We start from the raw sequence: 18,731 nt of genomic DNA on the forward strand, positions 1-18,731 counted from the left end.
AGCCTCACCAGAGTTGTTAGATAGAGGTTAGACAGTTTTGGGTTGAACAGGTCTCCAGAATTAGGTGTCAACAGGGGAAAAAGCTAGAAAAGTGTGACCTTGGATGAGCATCTACAAGTACACCTGCACTTCCTTCTGGAAGCAGAGCTGAGCCTCTCTGCCCTGTCCTGGCTGCTCTGGAGCCATGGAACAGCATCTTTGATCAAAGCAGAGATGATCTGAAATGTCTCTGCATCAGAAGGCAGGTAATTTATATAACCTAATTTATATAACATAATTTATATAAAATAATACCACCTAATTTATATAACATAACTATACTTTGAAGAGTTTGTCCTCAAGGGACTCTGGAATGGAGCTCACAGGATACTTTGTGGAGGGTTCAGGAATGCTCTGCCCTACAGTGGCTCCAAGGAAATTACCTGCATCCATCCACAGTCAGCACACACATTCCTGTGCACAGAGTCTGTTTTTCTTCCTGGATTTCATGGACTCTCCTTCAACACTCCCTCTTCTGTGACTATGATGTGCCTCATCCCAAACACAGCCAGGAAATAGAAACAATTAAAATTGTTTTACCTCCAGGTAAAACAAAATTATGGATTCCCCATTAAGGTTTGTTTTACAAACCTTAATGGGGAATCCATAATTCAGGAAAAGGCCGCATTCAGAAAGATTTTTGCAATCTTTCCAAGTGATAAACTTTTGCAGTTGGCAAAGTTTTATTTTGGAAAGGAAAAAGAATCTAGTAATTTACTGCTTTTGGATAAAAACATTATAAGGCACCATGTCAGTCAGGAGGAGAAAAGGACCAGGTTTTTCCCTTTTTTGGTATATTCTGCATTGATGAAATACCACCCTGCACCTCAGATAGAGCTAATTACCAGGAATACCATGTCCCATGAAATGGAAAGAGAAACCTAAAGCAAAACCAAAGGGTTTTTTTATAGACAGAGTCAAGTTTGTAATGGACACCCTGCTCTGAGGGATTTAATTTGCTCAGATATTTAAAATTTTTATTGATTTTGTTTCATTCCTTAGTCCAGATATCAATAATAAATTAACACAGGGCTTTTTTCCTCTGTGAAAACCATCTTCACACCCTTTGCAAAAGAGGAAAAAAAAACACCTGGGAAAGCCACACCTTCCCTCCCAGCTTTTGGTTGCATTTTATGAGTAAACAATAAAACCCTGAGATGCTAATTAAAATGAGGGCTAAAATTAGTCTCTGTAATAAGCCCTGTGAACCTCCTCATCTAAATCTCCCCACAGAACATTAAATTGTATTAAAACACATATTATATAAATTTTTTTGCAATTCCTATGAAATAAACCCTTTGCACCCTTCAGCTTCATGAAAGAATCAGAAGAATGAAGAATCAGAATCCCAGGGGCTCTTTTGTGGCTTTAAGATCTAAATTAAGCTGATCTAAAGTTATAAATTCTGTTAATTCTCCTTTCCCAAGTGCTCTATATTGTTACGAAGAATAAGACGTAACATGATCCAAGTCAAAATTGTTAAATGCCTGTAACAAACCCATTTTGTTTTCTCACTCTTGCATATTTGTGTTTGGCTGTTTTTTCAGACCAGGCAGCATTTTTGTTGCATTTTCTGTGCCCAGTGCAGAGCACCCACTGCTTACAAACTTCTGAATGCTCTGGCTGCCTGAAACTGGGCATCCACAGAAGAGGAACTCCACAAAAGGTGCCCATGCTCGAAAGTTTGTTTTAATACTTGGTTTGTGCAACCTTAATTAGGAACAAGGTGGCCTAAGCCAGGATTAAAACACCCACAGTGGCTCCATGGCCTACACTCAGAGCACCTTTTTCTGTCTGACCTTCCTGTGGGCCTTGGGCTGCCTTCCAGCCTCTGCAATAAACGTGGCACAGCCAATACTTGGCCATAATTCCTTCCCTGGCCTTCACCATCTGCCTCTGTCCTTCCTCAGCCACATATTTTGGGGTATATTCTTATGGCAATGTAAATATTTTGCCCCAGAGATGTCCCTCATCCTTAAACTTCTACATCCTACCCTGCCCGCAAGGAAACCACTCACAGTTTCCATATTTTGCTACTTCTTTTGCAAAATTTAATTTTCCTTTGACACTTTAGCAATTACTAAATTGCTGAAGTTACTAGAAGTAGCAACTCCTACTTGTAGTTCCATGACCTTTTCACTGTTCTTTCTATTCCCAATCAGCCTCACAGGTTGTCCCTCATCCCTCAAAAACGCTCCCCTGAGTTTGTTTCTCCCCTCTTTGCTAGGGATCTAAGCCTCATAATTTTATACTTCTTTATTTTGGCAACTTTGGAATATTTGCTGAAGACAGAAATACCTGTGGCTTTCTAGTCTGACATGTTTTTGATCTTCCTCTATGGATGAGGGGAGAAGAGGGAACAAAACAAAGAAAATGTCAAAACCTGAGCTCATTGCAGATCTCCACTCACCTTTTCTTTTACTTGGGCAACACCCAGCATTTCTTACCTCATCTTGTTTCTTTTTCCTAACCAACTTGGGAGATGATCCTGGAAAGGAATTCAGGCTCACTTGTTAGAACATTGGCACCTCTTCTTGCCAGAAGAAGTTATCATTCTATCTTGGTCTGCAGCTAAATGATGGGTTAGTGCTCATCTGAAAAAGTATTATGCAGGAGGTGACCTAATTAGGATAATACTGCCCACAGGCCTGCCCTGATCTCTTCCTGAGTCAAAGCAAACATTATACAAGGAATTATCACTCATAAAATTGAGTTATTCTTGAATTTTTATATTAGCCTTAGAGGACAATCTAGCACTGCTCCTGCTAATTGGACTAATTAACCTTGGTACTTAGAATTTGTACTTACACTGGAACTGGTATTGATCCACACTTCAGATCATGCTACTGAATATTTCTTTCTTACTGACAGATTGAAGTATTCTCTGCTCTAAAACTTCTCATTTTATGATCAGGTCACTGCCGCTTCTTTTATTTGGCTCAGGGAATGCCAAGTTTTATTCTCTCAAAAAAAAAAATCACCAGACTGGCAAGAGCCTAAATGATGAGCTGCAAAAATCAAAAAGCCAGGCTGATTCTTAGGAGCAAAGCCAAGGGAGATTACTATGGATCAATCAGACCTTTGGAAATTTTGCCCAAGGGGCACCATCATAACCAGAATTTCATATAATCTGTCACGGGTGTATCATTACCAGTTGCTGTTTCAAAACTATTCTTGGTGGAAATTCCTCCCCATTTTCTGAACATTTAATACCAGTCCCTGCAGGAGATGCAAATCCCAGAGAAATCTCTTCCAGTGTCATCTTCTTCCTTTCCCACCCATGAGCAGTGTTGCATTACTGCACTTGTCCTCTACACCTGACCTGTTAGGAAATCTTTTTATATTCCTTGTAAAACAACCTTGGGAAGCAGCAAATCCTCTTGTTTATGAGAGACTCAGCTGTGTTCATCATCCATCCTGTGGGATCTACAATCAGCTTGATTTCCCCTACTTTTCTAAAGGTGGGGAAAACTCCATAAAGAAAACCATTCCCCTCTTCAGGAGCTTGGGATAATGGATGCAAACATATCCACAAGTTGGGCAAGGACTGCAAATCCACACCATTAACAAGTCCAAATGGGTGGGTGTTGGCAAGGGGAAAACTACAGCAACTTTCAGTTGCCCCATCACCCTTAACTGTATGAACATCACCCTGACATTTTTGTAATTCCAGTTGCTCCATTGCTGAAGATGTTCCTCCCTGATCTGGAAAAAGCCATTTATTCCAGGTTGGAGCCACCTCTTTGTCCAATGATATTCCACTTAACTGGATAATCTTCAAAGCCTTATGAACCTCTGACATCTTCAGGAACAATATCCTCTTCTCCCTGCCATGAGCAGGGACACCTTCCACTATCTCAGGTTGCTCCAAGCACAGTCCAACCCAGCCCTGGACACTTCCAGGGATCCAGGGACAGCCACAACTTCCCTTGGCAGCCTGTGCTGGGGCCTCACCACCCTCACAGGGAAGAATTCCTTCCCACTACCCCATCTAAACTTCTCTTCTTTCAGTTTGAAGCCATTCCCCCTTGTCCTGTCACTCTATGCGCTTGGCAAGTCTCTTTCATGATCTGATCCTTCCCTTCTGATCCTCTGAGATGTCCTCCTCCCCTTCTAATGTCTGACTGCCACCCTGTGGCTATTCCACAATGTTCAGGCTCCATTTTTAAGGCCAAAAGGTTTCCACTAGATGGCAAAGTTGGGCTGATGTTCTTCCAAGGTTGTGTCATTCAACGTATTTCTTGATCCTGGAAAACTCTCTAGAAAACTCTTCTCTAGCCTGGAAAACTTCCAGGAAACTCAGCACATTCATACCTGGTTATGCTGAGTCAGGTCCCCTTTCACTCTTACTCTTCAGGACTGTCAATCTGCTTATCTGTGTTATTTTTCCTGGTTATCCAGGCATTTGGTTTATTGCATGGTGGATGGTTCCTCTTTATTGTAGCAGGGAAAACACAGGAGAAGCGCATTCTGGAGAAAGAGGTTTATGGCAGTTCTCTCTCTGTAGCTGTAGACAGCCATTTGTTCCACCTTTTACACAGTGAAGACTCTTGCACAGATGTATTTTACTCTGATGACAGCACAAATTGGTAAGACAAGGAATTTTATTAATAGACTTTCCTCCATCCACAGTTGTAATACAAGGGAAAGAAATGGAGCAGGAAAAAACCAAGGTAAAACAATAACTAAGGCCCACTTTCTTTATGGTCCTAATCAACAGGTATTTGATTGTATGATGTATTGTTATTATATAACAATATATTATTATATTATAACAATAACAGTATTATATATATTATATAGGTATGACTGTATTATTATTCCCATTACAATTCTATCCTGTGCTTAACAACACTCTTGGCCTGAGAAGATCTATTTCTTCCATTCTGTCTACACCTCATCCTCATTTTGGACGTTGATTGGGAAAAAAATCCTCAAAATCAACCCATCCCTCCTGGATTCTAATCCACCGGTCCCTGGGGGACCAGGGTGATGGAGCATCTTCCTCACTGATGTGGCAGGTGCTACATCCTGGCTTGGCATACTGGCTTGGCATACTGTTGGAGCAGTAAATTAAAAGGCCCCAGAAAAGGCAGTAAGACTGTCCAGTAAATCCCACAGGACTGGGGTGTGTTTGGAAGGCACATCATCCAAGAGAGGGAGACCAGCAATGTTTTGGCTGAGGTGTGTCTGTGGATATGCAGCTGAATGAAAAGTTAGACACTTTTAAACAGCAGTCTGATCCCCACCACCTTTCTAACTTCCTTAGATTTGTCTGCTGCTCAAGCAGGAATGCCTCACTCTCCATGGGCCAGGAGGCAGGAATTCTCTCCTTTTAACAAATCACCCAGAGGTCCAAAAAAGCCCAAAGCTTCAGGCACAAATCAGGAGTGATTATGATCACCCTTCACACAGAATCATTGTAGAACGGTTTGGGTTGGAAGGGACCTTAAAGCTCAGCTCATTCCACCCCTTGCCATGGCTTATTGTATTCCACTAAACCAGGCTGCTCCAAGCCTTGTCCAGCCTGGTCTGGAATGCTTTCACTTCCTCTGTCACTCCTGTAGGGATCCTGGGTATGGATGGGACAGGTTTCTCTCTCTTCTGACTCAGTAGTGGCTTCACAACACTCCAAAGTCTGGCATGAAGGAAACCCCTTGCAGATCCCCCCGGATCAGCACCAGTGGCCAAATAACCCAGAGGATTCCAAAGATGTGGAGGGCAGCATTCCCACAGAATATGGCCCATGGAAAAACTTCCACTTTCCTGTTTCCCTATCTCAATGAGGGCTCTAACTAGATCCTATTCCTAGAGAACTGCTGCCTGCACCTCCCTACCCCACCCACATATGTACAAATTGGTCTGGGAACTCCCTATTACAAACAGGGATTTGAAAATACTGAACTTACCCCATTCCCTAGAGCTTCCGCATTTCCGTAATTCCCACATTCCTTGATTTCACACTGTCCCAACTTTCTTACTACACTCACAATGAGAGCCACCCCAAAAAAGCCTATGTTAGATAAGAAGCTTCCCTCCTATATACTCAGCAAATGAAGGATCAGCAGATGGAAAGGAATCTGTTCCCAGTCCCAAAGCTGTACCCAGCTTGGTGGGACACAACCTCCTCCATCCAGCTTCTCCCCAGAACTCAGCACCAGAGAAGAGGAATGAAAGAAGGACAAGAAAAAATTAGGAGCACATATTAAAAAAAAAAACAAAAAAAAAAAACAAAAAACCAAACCAACAAAATAAGAAAACCAACCAAAAAAGGAAAAATCATATTAATTACATTCATCCATGGAATTAAGCAGCACCACCTCCCCAAATCTGGCTTAGCCAGCTCTCCTCAGTGCAGGATCTTCAGGGTGACCACCACAGGAGGCAGCAAGGCTGGGGAATTCCTCTGCAGGGATCCACTGCTGCTTACTTATGTAGATAAGCATCGAGCCAGAGCTCCCCTGAATCTTTCAAAGAGCTGCCAAGAGAGAAACAAGGGAATGAACCCCACGTTCCAACCAGAGCCTCATGGGGAGGATTCTACAGACGAAGCAAAGGAGATCATGAAGTGATTTGGGTGAGGAGGGACCTTTAGAGGCTGTCCCTTCCTGTCTGTTCCCTCCCCTTTTCACTCCACAGCACTGACAGCCCTTGCCTTGGGAACACAGCGGGTCAATACTCACTGCACGATGTCTGCAAAGGCTGTGAGCAGAGGCTTGCACTGGTACTCAATGCCATACTTGGCACACAGGGACTTCACCAGAGGGGCCACCTTCCAGTAGTTGTGCCGTGGCATTGTAGGGAAAAGGCTGTGGGAAAAGGAGGTGCTGATTCAATGGCATCCCTCACCACCACATGGAATCCTGGTCCCGCTGCTGGGCCTAATTCTGGAAGTGCCCCCAGTTCCCCTTGTGCCAAAGCCATGGGTGCTCTGCAATGTCCCTCTCGTGTCCCTTCAGTGCCTGTGCTGGGAATTCTCCCCCATGTGCTGTACAGCTTAGATCTGAAGTGGTGCTGGTGCTCACTGGTGCTCCAGAAATTTTCATTTTGGAGTTCCTGTTCCACCCCCACACAAAGAGCACAAAATGGAACCCACATTATCTTTTGTTCCTGTCTCAGCTGATAGAGGGACCTCAGAGGCTTTTCAGCCCTGGTCCTTGGAACTATTCCCAACCCCTGTTTCCACTTACTGGTGCTCAATCTGGAAGTTCAGGTGGCCACTGAACCAGTCGTTGAACAAGGACTGATGAACATTGCAGGTTGCCTGGAGCTGAAAGGAAAAAAAGATGTCCTGGTTTAAGTATTATTTTAGCAATGCCCCATCTCAAATACAGGTTTCTCATCCCCACAGGAATTCTGGCTGGACACAACAGCTCCAGGACTTATTTCCAGCCAACATGAGGTGGCCAGGCTGAGATAGATGGATTTTACACACCCAGAACTGTCACATATCTCCATAAATAAGGTCTCACCTGGGTAGAGAACCAGTCCACATTCTTATCATAATCAATGTGCATGGGGATGTGATTCATTTGTGTGACCCAGACAAACCAGTTGCTTTCTATAAATCTGTGCAAAAACAAAAAACCATCACAAATCACACACCCATGATGTGACAAGTCAGTACAAAACACTTGTGCACACACCAGCTGGTTGCTGCCTGACAAAATAAACACCAGAAACACAAACAGATCAGACCTACACACACCTTCCAAGTCCTGCAGCCTGACAAGAAACCCTGTCCCACTGAAAGGATCAGGAGAGGGAAGAACAGGTAGTGATGAGAAAAATAACCAGAGGGCTGGAGAAAAGCAGACACGAAGGACTGATACAAACTAGGCAGAGAAAACGTTGGAGCTGTCAGTTGAATGATACCTGACTAGCAGGTGGAGCCCCAGGGTACCCTTCACACCCAGGAAGGGCAAGTAGGTGAGGTAGAATCGGATGTAGAAGGACAGCATCCAGGCCAGGTCCTGTAGTACAGGGGACAGGCAGAACTTCATTAGAAGGAAGAATTTCTGACTTCTGAATTTACCATCACTCCCTTTAAAATCTCCTGTAACATCTTCTACTGATCAATTTTTCCTCCCCAGCCTCATCACAAAGGAACTTGACACCATTCCCTGTGCTCAGGAATTATCCTGGTTCCATGAGCCCAGCAGAGGGCCAACCCCAGACAGGACATGCTCTAAAGCACCACATTTTCCCCTGGATCTAAAGAGGAACCAAGCAGTGAGAAAACCAAAACCCAGAACACCAGAGAACATTTTTTGTTTCCCAGAGGATCTTTCACAAAGAAAAGCTGTGGAAGATCCCCCTTTGGCAAACACCATTCCCAAATCTATACCCACATCCTTTGCTGCAGACACACACAACTCCCAGTAAATCTGGCACTGGAATTCATCCCTAAACCCAGGAGAAGCCCCCCCCCGGCCCCTGTGGAGCTGACTCACCACCCACTGCTTCCGCTGCACGGCGAAGTAGAAGATGTACCACTGGAAATAAAGTGGCACCAGCGCTGGGGGACCGACTGCAGGGACAAACAGAGCCATGAATTATCCCAGCAGGATGGGATGGAATGGGAAAACAAGGGGCAGAGTGACTGCTGGCCATGGAACTGCACAGGGGGAGGTTACTCACTGATGAAGAAGTACTTGTGCTGGTGGTTGTAAGGCATGAATTTCTTCTTTTGCACACCAAGCTGTTAAAATACACAAATTACTCAGGCCATGAAGACACCTGTGCACACACTCCTTAACTTCCAGGAGATCTTGTATCCAACCAAGCCAGCATCTACCATCCCTGGGGACCTCGGCCTGGAGGAGTTTTCACCCTGCAGAAGGGGCTGGGCAGTGCCTTGCACACACACAGCAACCTGCACAGGGAGCTCTGCCCCTACAGAGGGCAGAAGCTGCCTAAAAATGCTGAAATAAAAACCCACACAAACAATTTGCTGACAAAGCAGAGCTTCAGAATTAAAAACCTCAAGCTGTGGTACTGTTATGATACTGTTAATGAAGGTGGCAGTGTGTGGAACTCCCATCTCCTTGCAAATAGTCTGGAAAACAGAGAAGTGAGCATCTAAGCATGAAACTGTGTCCACAAGAATGAGGGTGAACAGATCCCTCTGAGGCTGCTCATTTTTCAATGTTTGCTGTACAAACATAACAGATCAAGCCACTGGCTTCCTTAAGGAATGCCTTTATATCCCTGTACATGCTCAAATTAATTCCCAATAGCCCATCCCTTAATTTCAATACAAATCAGAGCATTTAAAGTGACACTATGAATTTACATAGCCTTTTTTTTAAAGGACAGCAAATGCTAAAGCCACTCATTTAACTGCAGAGCTGTACCAGAAATAGAGCTGGAGTCCAGATGGGAACCACTGTGACACCCACGGCCAGGCTGAGACCACTGAAATAGCTTCTTTGATCAGGAATTGTAAAAGTTCCAGACAGCCCTGGCTTGTCATCTGCTGCTTCCCATCTGATCCCCAGATCACTACAATTAGTCACACTGATCTTGGCAAAAGAGAAAAACTTGCAGTTCTGATCTTCATAAAACTGAAATTCTGTCATCAACGGAAATAGGAACTTGTAATTGTGACAAATATTTCATTCTTATTATCCAACACTGCAAAAATAACTTTGAGTGAAGCTTTAAGAATAGAAAGGTCTCGGAATTGCTGGAATATTACTGAGGAATATTAGGGACTAGTGGAAGGCAAAGCAGCACCATATAAAATCATACTAATTAGTGTCCAAGCTCTCTGCAGCTTCCCAAATTTTGAATCCTACTGCCGTCACTTCCCAGCTTCTCTCAGGTCTCACCTCCACAGAGAGGGTTTTCCCAAGAGCAAAAAACAAGGGGTGCATGTTGACATCGGGATCCTTCCGGAAGCAGTTGGGTTTGGCATGGTGCTGGAAGTGGAGGTGATTCCACCAGCTGGCCGGGGCTCCCTGTGGGAATGGATGAGGAGAAAGTGTCCTAAACAAGGTGGATCTTCTGCCCTCAGTTCTCTCCTTACCCTGGGATTGGTTCTGGCTGCAGAGCAGGGCTCTGGCAGCCCCTCCCCACACCCCGTGCTCACCTTGAGGTGGCCGATGACGAACTTGTGCACCCAGTGGTTCCACCTGGACTTGCTGAAGACTGACAGGTGTCCAAAATCATGCTGGAGCCAGCCAGCCTGGGCCTGGAATGAAGAATACAACAGTGCTGCTGGGGAAAAAGAACTGCCAGGAAGGTCTGTGTCTGAAAAGGGCTTTCTTCTCCCACTCCCACGCTCCTCACAGCGTATCCCTGGATAGCAAAAGCGCTTCCACTGCCAGGGCCCAATCCCAACTCTCCTTTTTCACTACACACCAGTGCACTCCAGACTCTGCCTAATGACTTTTAGTCCTGGACAGTTGTTTCCATGAGGAAGGGAAAAAAAGTCATGGGAAAAAAACAGCCACAGAGCTGAGAACCAGCATTTATTCCCTCACAAAACTGCTCTGAAATCAGCAACAAAGTCTCCTTTAAGGAGCAGCTTGCTGCTGCCTCCTCCAAGTACTTGTAATTCCAAGGGGATCACTGGCCACGGGAGGAATAGCTGGGGCTTTGAGAGCTGCTCTGCCCTCTCCTCTAACTCCCTGCAAGTTCCCATGGGAACACAGTGGCTTGGCCCCTGCACACTGCCTCGGAGTTCTGGCACCGTGGAGCTCAGGAGCGGGGCACAGCTTTCATCGTGTGGGGAAGGCTGGAATAAGGAAAGCTTTGATGGAATATGGGGAGGAAAAAGCAAGGCAAAGCCTGCTCTGCCACAGCAGCATGTGTAGTTTTGCCTTTTGGTGGAATCCAGAGAGAAGCAGGATTTGGGGAAGTCCATCATGATATGATCTGTCCCCTGCTTACGGCAACAAGCCCCCAAGTCCCAAATTTGGCTTTTTGGGGCTTATTTTGTGTAGTTGCTCACCTGGACAGTGCCTAGAAGCACAGCAGAGAAGAGGAAAGGCACCAAGGATGCTCCAAAATACCAGATGATGAGCCAGGCTGCAACATCCAGCATCAAGATGTGGCAGAGATAGAGGATGAAAAAGGCGTGGTTGGGCTGGAGAAGCCCCATCCTCTCCACGGTGGCACGGAGCTCACGGAAATCCTCCACCAGCTTTTTCTGTAGGGAGACCCAAAAGCATCCACTGGTCAGAAAACACCTCAGGAACATCAATAGGAGCATAGTTTTCCTTCTCAGGGATGAAAAAGGGGAAAGCTGAGGGTCACCTGGAGACAAATCTTTGCTAAAACTACAAATAATGCTGTGAAATGAAGCTTCAGCCAACAGTGATTCCAGGAGATCCTGTGATCTTATGTAGAGGGAGTTCTGCCTGCCAGTCAGAAAAGTTAAACAGCCCAATTTCAACCCCAAAACCAAGTTTTTATGACACTCACGTTCTTGCTGGGCTCAAAGCTGGGCTGATCTGGTGCCAGTTCCCCAATCAGGAGAGGGTTCATGTACTTCCTTACCAGTGCCTTGTCAAGATGAAAAGCAATGAAAGGATCCTGAAATGCAGACAGAGGAACAGGATGAAGAAAAACCATCATTCAGGTGGCAGCAAAAGAAATCTATTCCATGATATGCTGGACCATTCAAAAGATTCCTGTTGGGGAAAGCAGTTACTTTTATTATTGAAATGAGGTGTCAATCACCATGGCAACCAGGTGAAAAAACCCACTAGTGGCTGTTATCACTACATATTCTGTCCCTATATTTAAATTACAAATCCTGTAGGCACACATGGCACTTTGGCATCTAATTCCTGATCTCCCATTTACCTCCTTTTTGACATTTCCCTCCTGATGCCCAAATTAGCATATTTTTACAATCTCCCTCAACCTAAGGATGTGGATTTTTTTAATTTTCTGGGACAATATTTGCTTGCTGGGCATTATTTTGTAAGATTCCTGCACTGTGCATTGTTTATCACTGTAATTACTAGGCCATCATTGTGTGCTTTTAAAATAAAATGTGCTTTTAAAAGATCTCTGGTCAGGAAAGGGGTTAAAAATCTGGCTGGTGTTGCCAGCTCTAGGTCAGCTGTAGCATCCTCCCTGCTCAGGGTCACTGAATAAAGGAGGGGAAAAGAGAGGGGAACCAACATTTGCATTTTCTCATTAGAAAAGGGGGGAAAAATGGGGAGGAGTATGTGGGCAGAGCAGGAGAGGATGGTACCACACATTTAGACCAATCCTTTCCATGAAGGCTGTAAAACCTGGAGTGCAATCCCAGCTGGGGGTTAGGGGATGGCTGACTGCACCTTCTAGAAATCAGAACAGCGAACCAGAGGAGTTCTTCCTTTACTTCCCAGTTTTTCCTGGTTTTGTGGAGCCTTGTTCTTTTGACCCCCAGGGACAAAACCACCGGGAAATAAAACTTGGCAGGGGTTTCTGAGCGGTCAGCAGTTCAACTGCAGCCAGCAGTGGCACTGATATCATCACCATCACCTAAAGAATGCAGCTGGCTGCAATCCCACCATGCAGCCCTGCTCACTCCATGGGCTGACCCTTTCGTGATCACAGAAACTCAGAATGTTCGGGTGAGAAAGGCCCTTCAGAGCTCATCTCATTCCCCCCTGCCTCGGACACCTTGCAGGTTGCTCCAAGCTCCACCCAGCCGGCCCGGAACACTTCCAGGAATGGAGCTCCACCACTTGTCTGGGCAACCTGTGCCAGTGGCAGGGCTTTGAAAACGCACATGTGCACCCTGCTCTCACAAAATGTTGAAAATTCACTAGTAATTTTTGGCTCTAAATGATATTCCTACCATGGGATATTCACGTGGAGATTTCAAGTTCCAGCCTGGCTGAAACACAGTCCATCAACACCATCCTAGAGGTGGATTCCCACCCCATATCCACCCTTGGGTCCAAACACGCGCATTTGGAGAGATTCATGGAAAAGGCACAAGCAGACAAAGGAAGGAAACACCACTGGCAAAGCCACCCTACTCCAGCAGCATTTACTCCACTCTGCAACAGCCGCTGGCACTCAGACACGAGTGATTCATTCCTTTTTCGTGACTGAAATACGACTTTCAGTGAAATTCTGCTCTAGTGCCATCTCTCGGGTTGGGGAAGTTGGAGGAGGGCGAAGGCAAACAACAACTCTGTCACCGCGTGTGCCACACGGGTGGCAGCACCCGATACTCCTCTGCGTGCAAAAATTACGGACGGTATTTGGGTTGCTTTTCATTCCCGCCTGCGGTTTCTCAGTCATTCCTCCAGCAGCGCTTCCTCGTAACAACAATCCCAAACAATTCCCGGCGGAGCGTGCGCGCTGTGTGTCCCCTTGCACACCGCTCCCAGCGCACCGTGTGTGACACAGCCCAGGGTCCGGGCGTGCGACACGGGCTCCGTGCCTGCTCCCAGCCCCAGGGATCCTGCTCCCAGCTCCCAGCCCCCGGGATCCCGCTCCGCGCTCATCCCTCCTGCAGCCCTCCCTGCCGGGCTGCCGGGGCCGCAGCCGGCCGCTCACCGTGGCGTCCTGCCCGGCGTAGTGGCTGATGACCCGGGAGCCCCCCGGGTGTCTCCGGCAGAAGTGGCTGATGTCGTACACCTTCCTGTCGATCACCAGCCAGCGCTCCTGCGGCGCCGGCCCCCGCCCGTTCCGCTGCCCGATCTCCTCCCAGGTGAAGCGCCGCATCTCCCCCCGCATGGGCTCCGAACCCTCCATGGCTGGGATCGGCTCGCCCGGGCTCGGCTCGGCTCGGCTCGGCTCGGCCCGGCCCGGCTCCGCCTCCCCGGAGCCCCCACGCCCAGCCCGGTCTCCCCCGCCCACTGGGCTGCGCCCGCCGTGCGCCCGCCCCCGGGGCCGAGAGGGGCGGCCGGGATGCTGGGGCGCTCGGGGGTGGCACACGGAGGGAAGGGAACCGGGGCTGTCCGGGCTGGGATGGCTCCCGGAGTCACTTCGCTGAGAGCAGCGAGTCCCCCAGCACTGCCCAGCCCATCAGTCACAGAACCACGGGAGCGTTCGGGTTGGAAGGGAGCTCTGGAGATCATTCAGTTCAACCTGACCCTGCCAAGGATGGCAGGACACTGGGACAGGCTGCTCAGGGACCTCAGGAAGGATGTGGAGTCCCCCTCTCTGGAGTCTCCAAATCCACCTGGATCCTGTGCCACCTGCTCCAGAGGACCCTGCCATCCTCAATGTAAAGAAGTTCTTCCTCATGTTGAGGTGAAACTTCTGGAGTTTTAGTTTATAGCCTTTGCCCCTCGTCCTGTTGCTGGGCACCACATTTCCAAATGCCACATACACACGGTTTTTAAATCCCCCCAAGCTGATTCCACCACTGTCCCAACAGTCTGCTCCAGGGCTTGTCAACCCTTGACAACAATTCTCCCTCATAACCAACTTAAACCTCCCCAGCACACCTTGAGGCTGTTTCCTCTTGTCCTGTCACTTGTTACCTGGGGGAGAGAGTGACCCCCACCTGTCTCCACTGCCCTTCCAGGTGATGCCTAGAGAGGCTACCTGGAACAGAGGCTAGAGGAGTTAAAGGAATAAAGTAGGTATTTATTAAAAGGTCTTCAAAGGATACACCTTGGGCACAACAAGAGCCTGGCCATGTCTCTACCCAAGATGGACCTAAGATGAAGGACTGGTCATGAGTTTTCACACTTTTATAAGTTTTTCCATTTACCTATTGGGGTTAATTGTCCAATTACAGCTTCAGGTTATGAAGTCCCATCCTCCCAGTTTGCTCTCCTCATTCACTGTTTACACTGGGCTGGAAGCTGCAACTGTGTCCTTGGTTCTGGGGCTGGAAAAGGATTGTTTTGTCTAACTAAACTGTGAAGACAACTTTCTAACACTTTATATGAAGTTCAGAGTTATATACAAATGCAGAATCTGAAAAATATGAAAGCTAAAACCTAAGGCACCACAGGGAGTTTCCCTTCCTCACACCCAAGTTCCTTCTTTTGAACCACTTTTACAACCTGTTTCTCCTTATTTCTATGCTGACTGTGACATATCTTCCCTACCCTTGATTTTGCTTCCCCTTTCCAGAAGATCCTTCCCTCTCTTCCATCTGTTCTCCCTTCCAGCTGCCTCAGCCTTTCCCGTTCCTGAGGCTCCTTTTGGCTGCTCATGCCTGGATATGCAGCCAGAGGGAGGGAAGGTGTTGCCACAGGTAAATCACATCAAAACCCTGCAGATGATTCTTCCGACAGCCGAATAATGCTGGAAGAGTGAATGATGCTAAAACAGACCAATCCCTCTGTGGGACCTCATCCATATGAGTTACAAATTTAAATTCCTCTTCCTACACTCATTTCCCTTTCCATAGCAGCACCAGCCTTCTCCCTGAACTCTTGTTATTGATCCCAGATTTCTTTGTTTCCATTCACACCTTCCAATCTGACCTAGTTACAGCAATTCCAGTTGAAGGTAACCATAGAAACAAAGAGCCACCAGGCTGCATCACCTGATGGCTACATCACATCTTGGAATTCTGTGCCTGCAAAACACTGGATGGAATGTTTTTATTTCCATCCCTTCAGCAATTCATATTAATAAACATTAATAGATGATTAGTATCTTTTAAAATATAATTGTCCTCAGAACAGTGCAGTAATTATTTCAAATTATCTTTTTTCCCGTCATCAATTGCACAACAGAATATTTATCCTAAATTTAGTTGATATTTATGATCTTTTATCATGAATACAGGCAACATGAAAAGATCAGTTTTCTTTTTCCTCTATTTGTTAAAAGCAAATAAATTCCATCTTCCTACATGAGTTAAACCTTTGGATACTTGCTTTGAGGGATCTTAACAGGCAAAAAGCACCACTAAACTCGATAAAATCCACTCTTGTTCCCTTCATGTGCTTCCTCTAGTTTCAGCAGCTATAAGGGCTGTTAATGTCTTATTAACACAAATTATACAACAGCATTTGGAATTTTCTTCCAAGTTCCTTCTGACATGAAATCCCTGGCTGTGATTGTTTTCCCCTCAGCAGATGATTCAAGACAAGCCATGGAAGCTCCTGGAATCACCAGCCCTAAGCAGGGAAGGTTTCTGTGTCCTGCCAGTTGCCAGCAGTGTTTGTTTGCCCTGCCCTTGCCCCACTCAGGATCTCAATGGGTGTCTCAGGGACAAGAACGGGACCTTTGTCATGAAAACTGCCAGGGAAAAACCAGCTGCTGTTATAGACTCACCAGCATCCTGCATCCAGCTGGGATTCCTGGCATCAATCCCTGCTGGAACACAATTAACCAGGTAAAATGAGTCCTTCAGTGCCCTGACTCCTTGTTTTACTTTCACTGCTTCCACCTCTGTATCTGCTGTCACCATCACGCTGTGACCCAGCTCCCCAGACTGCCAAAACCACCACCATGAACCAAACCCACTACCATGAACCACCAGAAATCCAAGGGGAGGGAAGAGATGCTCTTTGGTTCACTCCTCTGCTCAGCCTGCAAATCTGGTGACCAGAATTTGGAAAAAATATATTAAAAAATTCCTTATTTCACTACCATGATTTGGCTGGAACTTGCTTTAAAATACCCAAGTGACCTGGGTGGTGAGGCATCACTAAATATTCACTAAATATTTGAGCATCTGGTGACCAAACCAGTAATCAGGGAAAGAGGGAGATGGGTTGAAAGGATTGCAGTCTCTCTTTTTTCCTTTTAGAGAAAATGAGTTACAATGATGGATAGTGAGGTCTGAAACCACAGGGGAAAAAAAATAAAAGGAAAACAACAAATGCCAAAAAACAGTTTAAAAGGGCAGAGCCTAAAAGAAGACTCAGTTCTTGGCTTTGATTCAGGCTAAGTAAAGCTGAAGATTCCAGGCACAAGGGAATTGTGGTGGCATGATTTACAAGCTTCTGTCATCAGTGCAATTAAAACAGCCACGTTGATGAAGCAAATGAAGCAGGAAACTACTAATTTAGTCATTGTGTTACTACCAGGGAAGAGCTTGACAGCTCCCTGTAACACCATTCCTACACCAGGCTTAGGATCCACTGCAAGCATCTGTGTAACACCAGCAGAAGAGGGAGAAACTGGAAATATTGTCTTTATTCTTGTTGTATTATCAGGAATGAGCTGGAATACTGGAATAAGTTGGTCTAAACGAGTTAGTGGTCTATCCAGAACTCTTTGTTAGGGTTGCTAACACTTCATACCCACAATAAAGTCTTGATTTTCCATACAGTGTAACTTCATGGAATATTTGCTCAGTGCTCTGCTCTAATAACTCATCTGACTGATAAATGCAAAAGTGACTGTTTAGATGCAAAAAAGACTGAGATTGTGAGGAGTTTGCATCTTGGCAGGAAAATCACCCAGGAATTACTCTGTGAAAGGGAGAAGATAAAAATAAGCTTATTTTTTGTCCTTCAGAAATCATAAATTCAGATTAGCAACTGGGGGAGTGAGGTGGTGATTGTTTAGAGTTCTACACTTTTGAAAGCAAAACCTGAGTAAGGATTTAAAAAAAAAGGAAAGGATCTGATGATAACATGGGAATACCAGCAGGACTTTCACTAGAAACCATTACAAAGCAGCATCAGAACAGAGCACTTCTCCCCTTATTCCTGGTCTGCTGGAATTCCAGTGTCTGCTGCTGTCTGAATGTGATTCCCTCCCCTGCTCCCCTGGCAGTTTGTGCCCTGACCCTGATAAACCCACGGGCAGCCAGAGATCCACTGCAGAATGTGGAATCCCTGCCAGCCATGGCCACACAATGGGGATTTCTGTTCCTTTGTTGGTTGTTCCCCTCTCAAAGTTCCTCAGCTCTCAGCCACTCTCCCAGGACTAGAGAAAAAGTGGAATATGTCAGAGTAAAAAATACCAAGTAAATCTTTGGTAGCAGTTTGTTTTAAATGCATGGACTGCAACAGCATTCCAACCTAATCACTGGGTTCCCATGCCTCAGGCTCCAGGCCCCCATTCCCTGCCTAGCTATTTCCCACTGTGTTTGAATTTATTATTCAATTTATTATTTATTTTTATGTTCAGAGCTCCTCAGCCTTTCCCTCTTGTGAAAGACAGAGAAAACCTGGGGTCCTTTCTCTCCTCACATGTATTTTTTTGGAAGAAAGGAAAAAGGTATCAAAAAGACTATGAAAAGTGTCAAAAAGTTTAAAGGTGCAGCTAAATCTGATTTTCACTCTGTTTCCCTCCCCAAATCCTCCGTTCCTGCACTCTTCCCCTTCAGAAAGCTGCTCTGTGTCTTTCCCTTGTTCACTGCTCTTGCCTGCTGCCTCCTTTTCCCACCATGCCAAGATGCCTTGGAGCCATCTGGTCTTACCAAGTGGTGGATCTCATACTATAAACTGGGTGAAAAGGAGGATTTTCCCTGCATCCATGAGGATTGCAGCACAGCTACAGGGCATTTCCATGTGCTGGTGCCAGTCTGCGTGCTGCTGTCAAAGTCTAGTCCTTTCTGAAAACCAAATTAAAAGAAACTTATCAGACCTTGGCAAAAAAAAAAACTTATCAGACCTTGCCTCCTACATAAAACTCCACAATGGGATGAGACAACAAACACAGAAAATGTTGTGGTTTTGCTACATATTTAAAGCGCTTTCCTCAGGGAAAATGAACTTTTTTAACATTAAACCAATGCATGAGACAGTGTAAAGATACCTGAGCTACCAATTTTCCCTGCTTTTTCACCATTCCAGTCTATTCCAGTAAGA

At 45.9% G+C, this 18,731-nt stretch overlaps 1 protein-coding gene across 1 annotated transcript; it reads right to left on the bottom strand.

Annotated features, from left to right (window-relative positions):
- Positions 1-4,625: 4,625 nt before the first annotated feature.
- On the bottom strand, positions 4,626-13,798 carry LOC136558340 (acyl-CoA (8-3)-desaturase-like). The gene is made up of 12 exons (XM_066552719.1): positions 13,552-13,798; positions 11,470-11,580; positions 10,997-11,194; positions 10,133-10,234; positions 9,873-10,001; positions 8,680-8,740; positions 8,493-8,569; positions 7,915-8,012; positions 7,512-7,608; positions 7,230-7,309; positions 6,723-6,848; positions 4,626-6,517 (listed from the first exon to the last, which is right to left on the bottom strand). The coding sequence occupies exons 1-12, from the start codon at positions 13,747-13,749 to the stop codon at positions 6,466-6,468; spliced, it is 1,329 nt and encodes a 442-aa protein (XP_066408816.1). The 5' UTR covers positions 13,750-13,798; the 3' UTR covers positions 4,626-6,465.
- Positions 13,799-18,731: the final 4,933 nt, after the last annotated feature.

The sequence above is a fragment of the Molothrus aeneus genome, chromosome 6 (assembly GCF_037042795.1).
Source record: "Molothrus aeneus isolate 106 chromosome 6, BPBGC_Maene_1.0, whole genome shotgun sequence".
NCBI lineage: Eukaryota > Metazoa > Chordata > Aves > Passeriformes > Icteridae > Molothrus > Molothrus aeneus.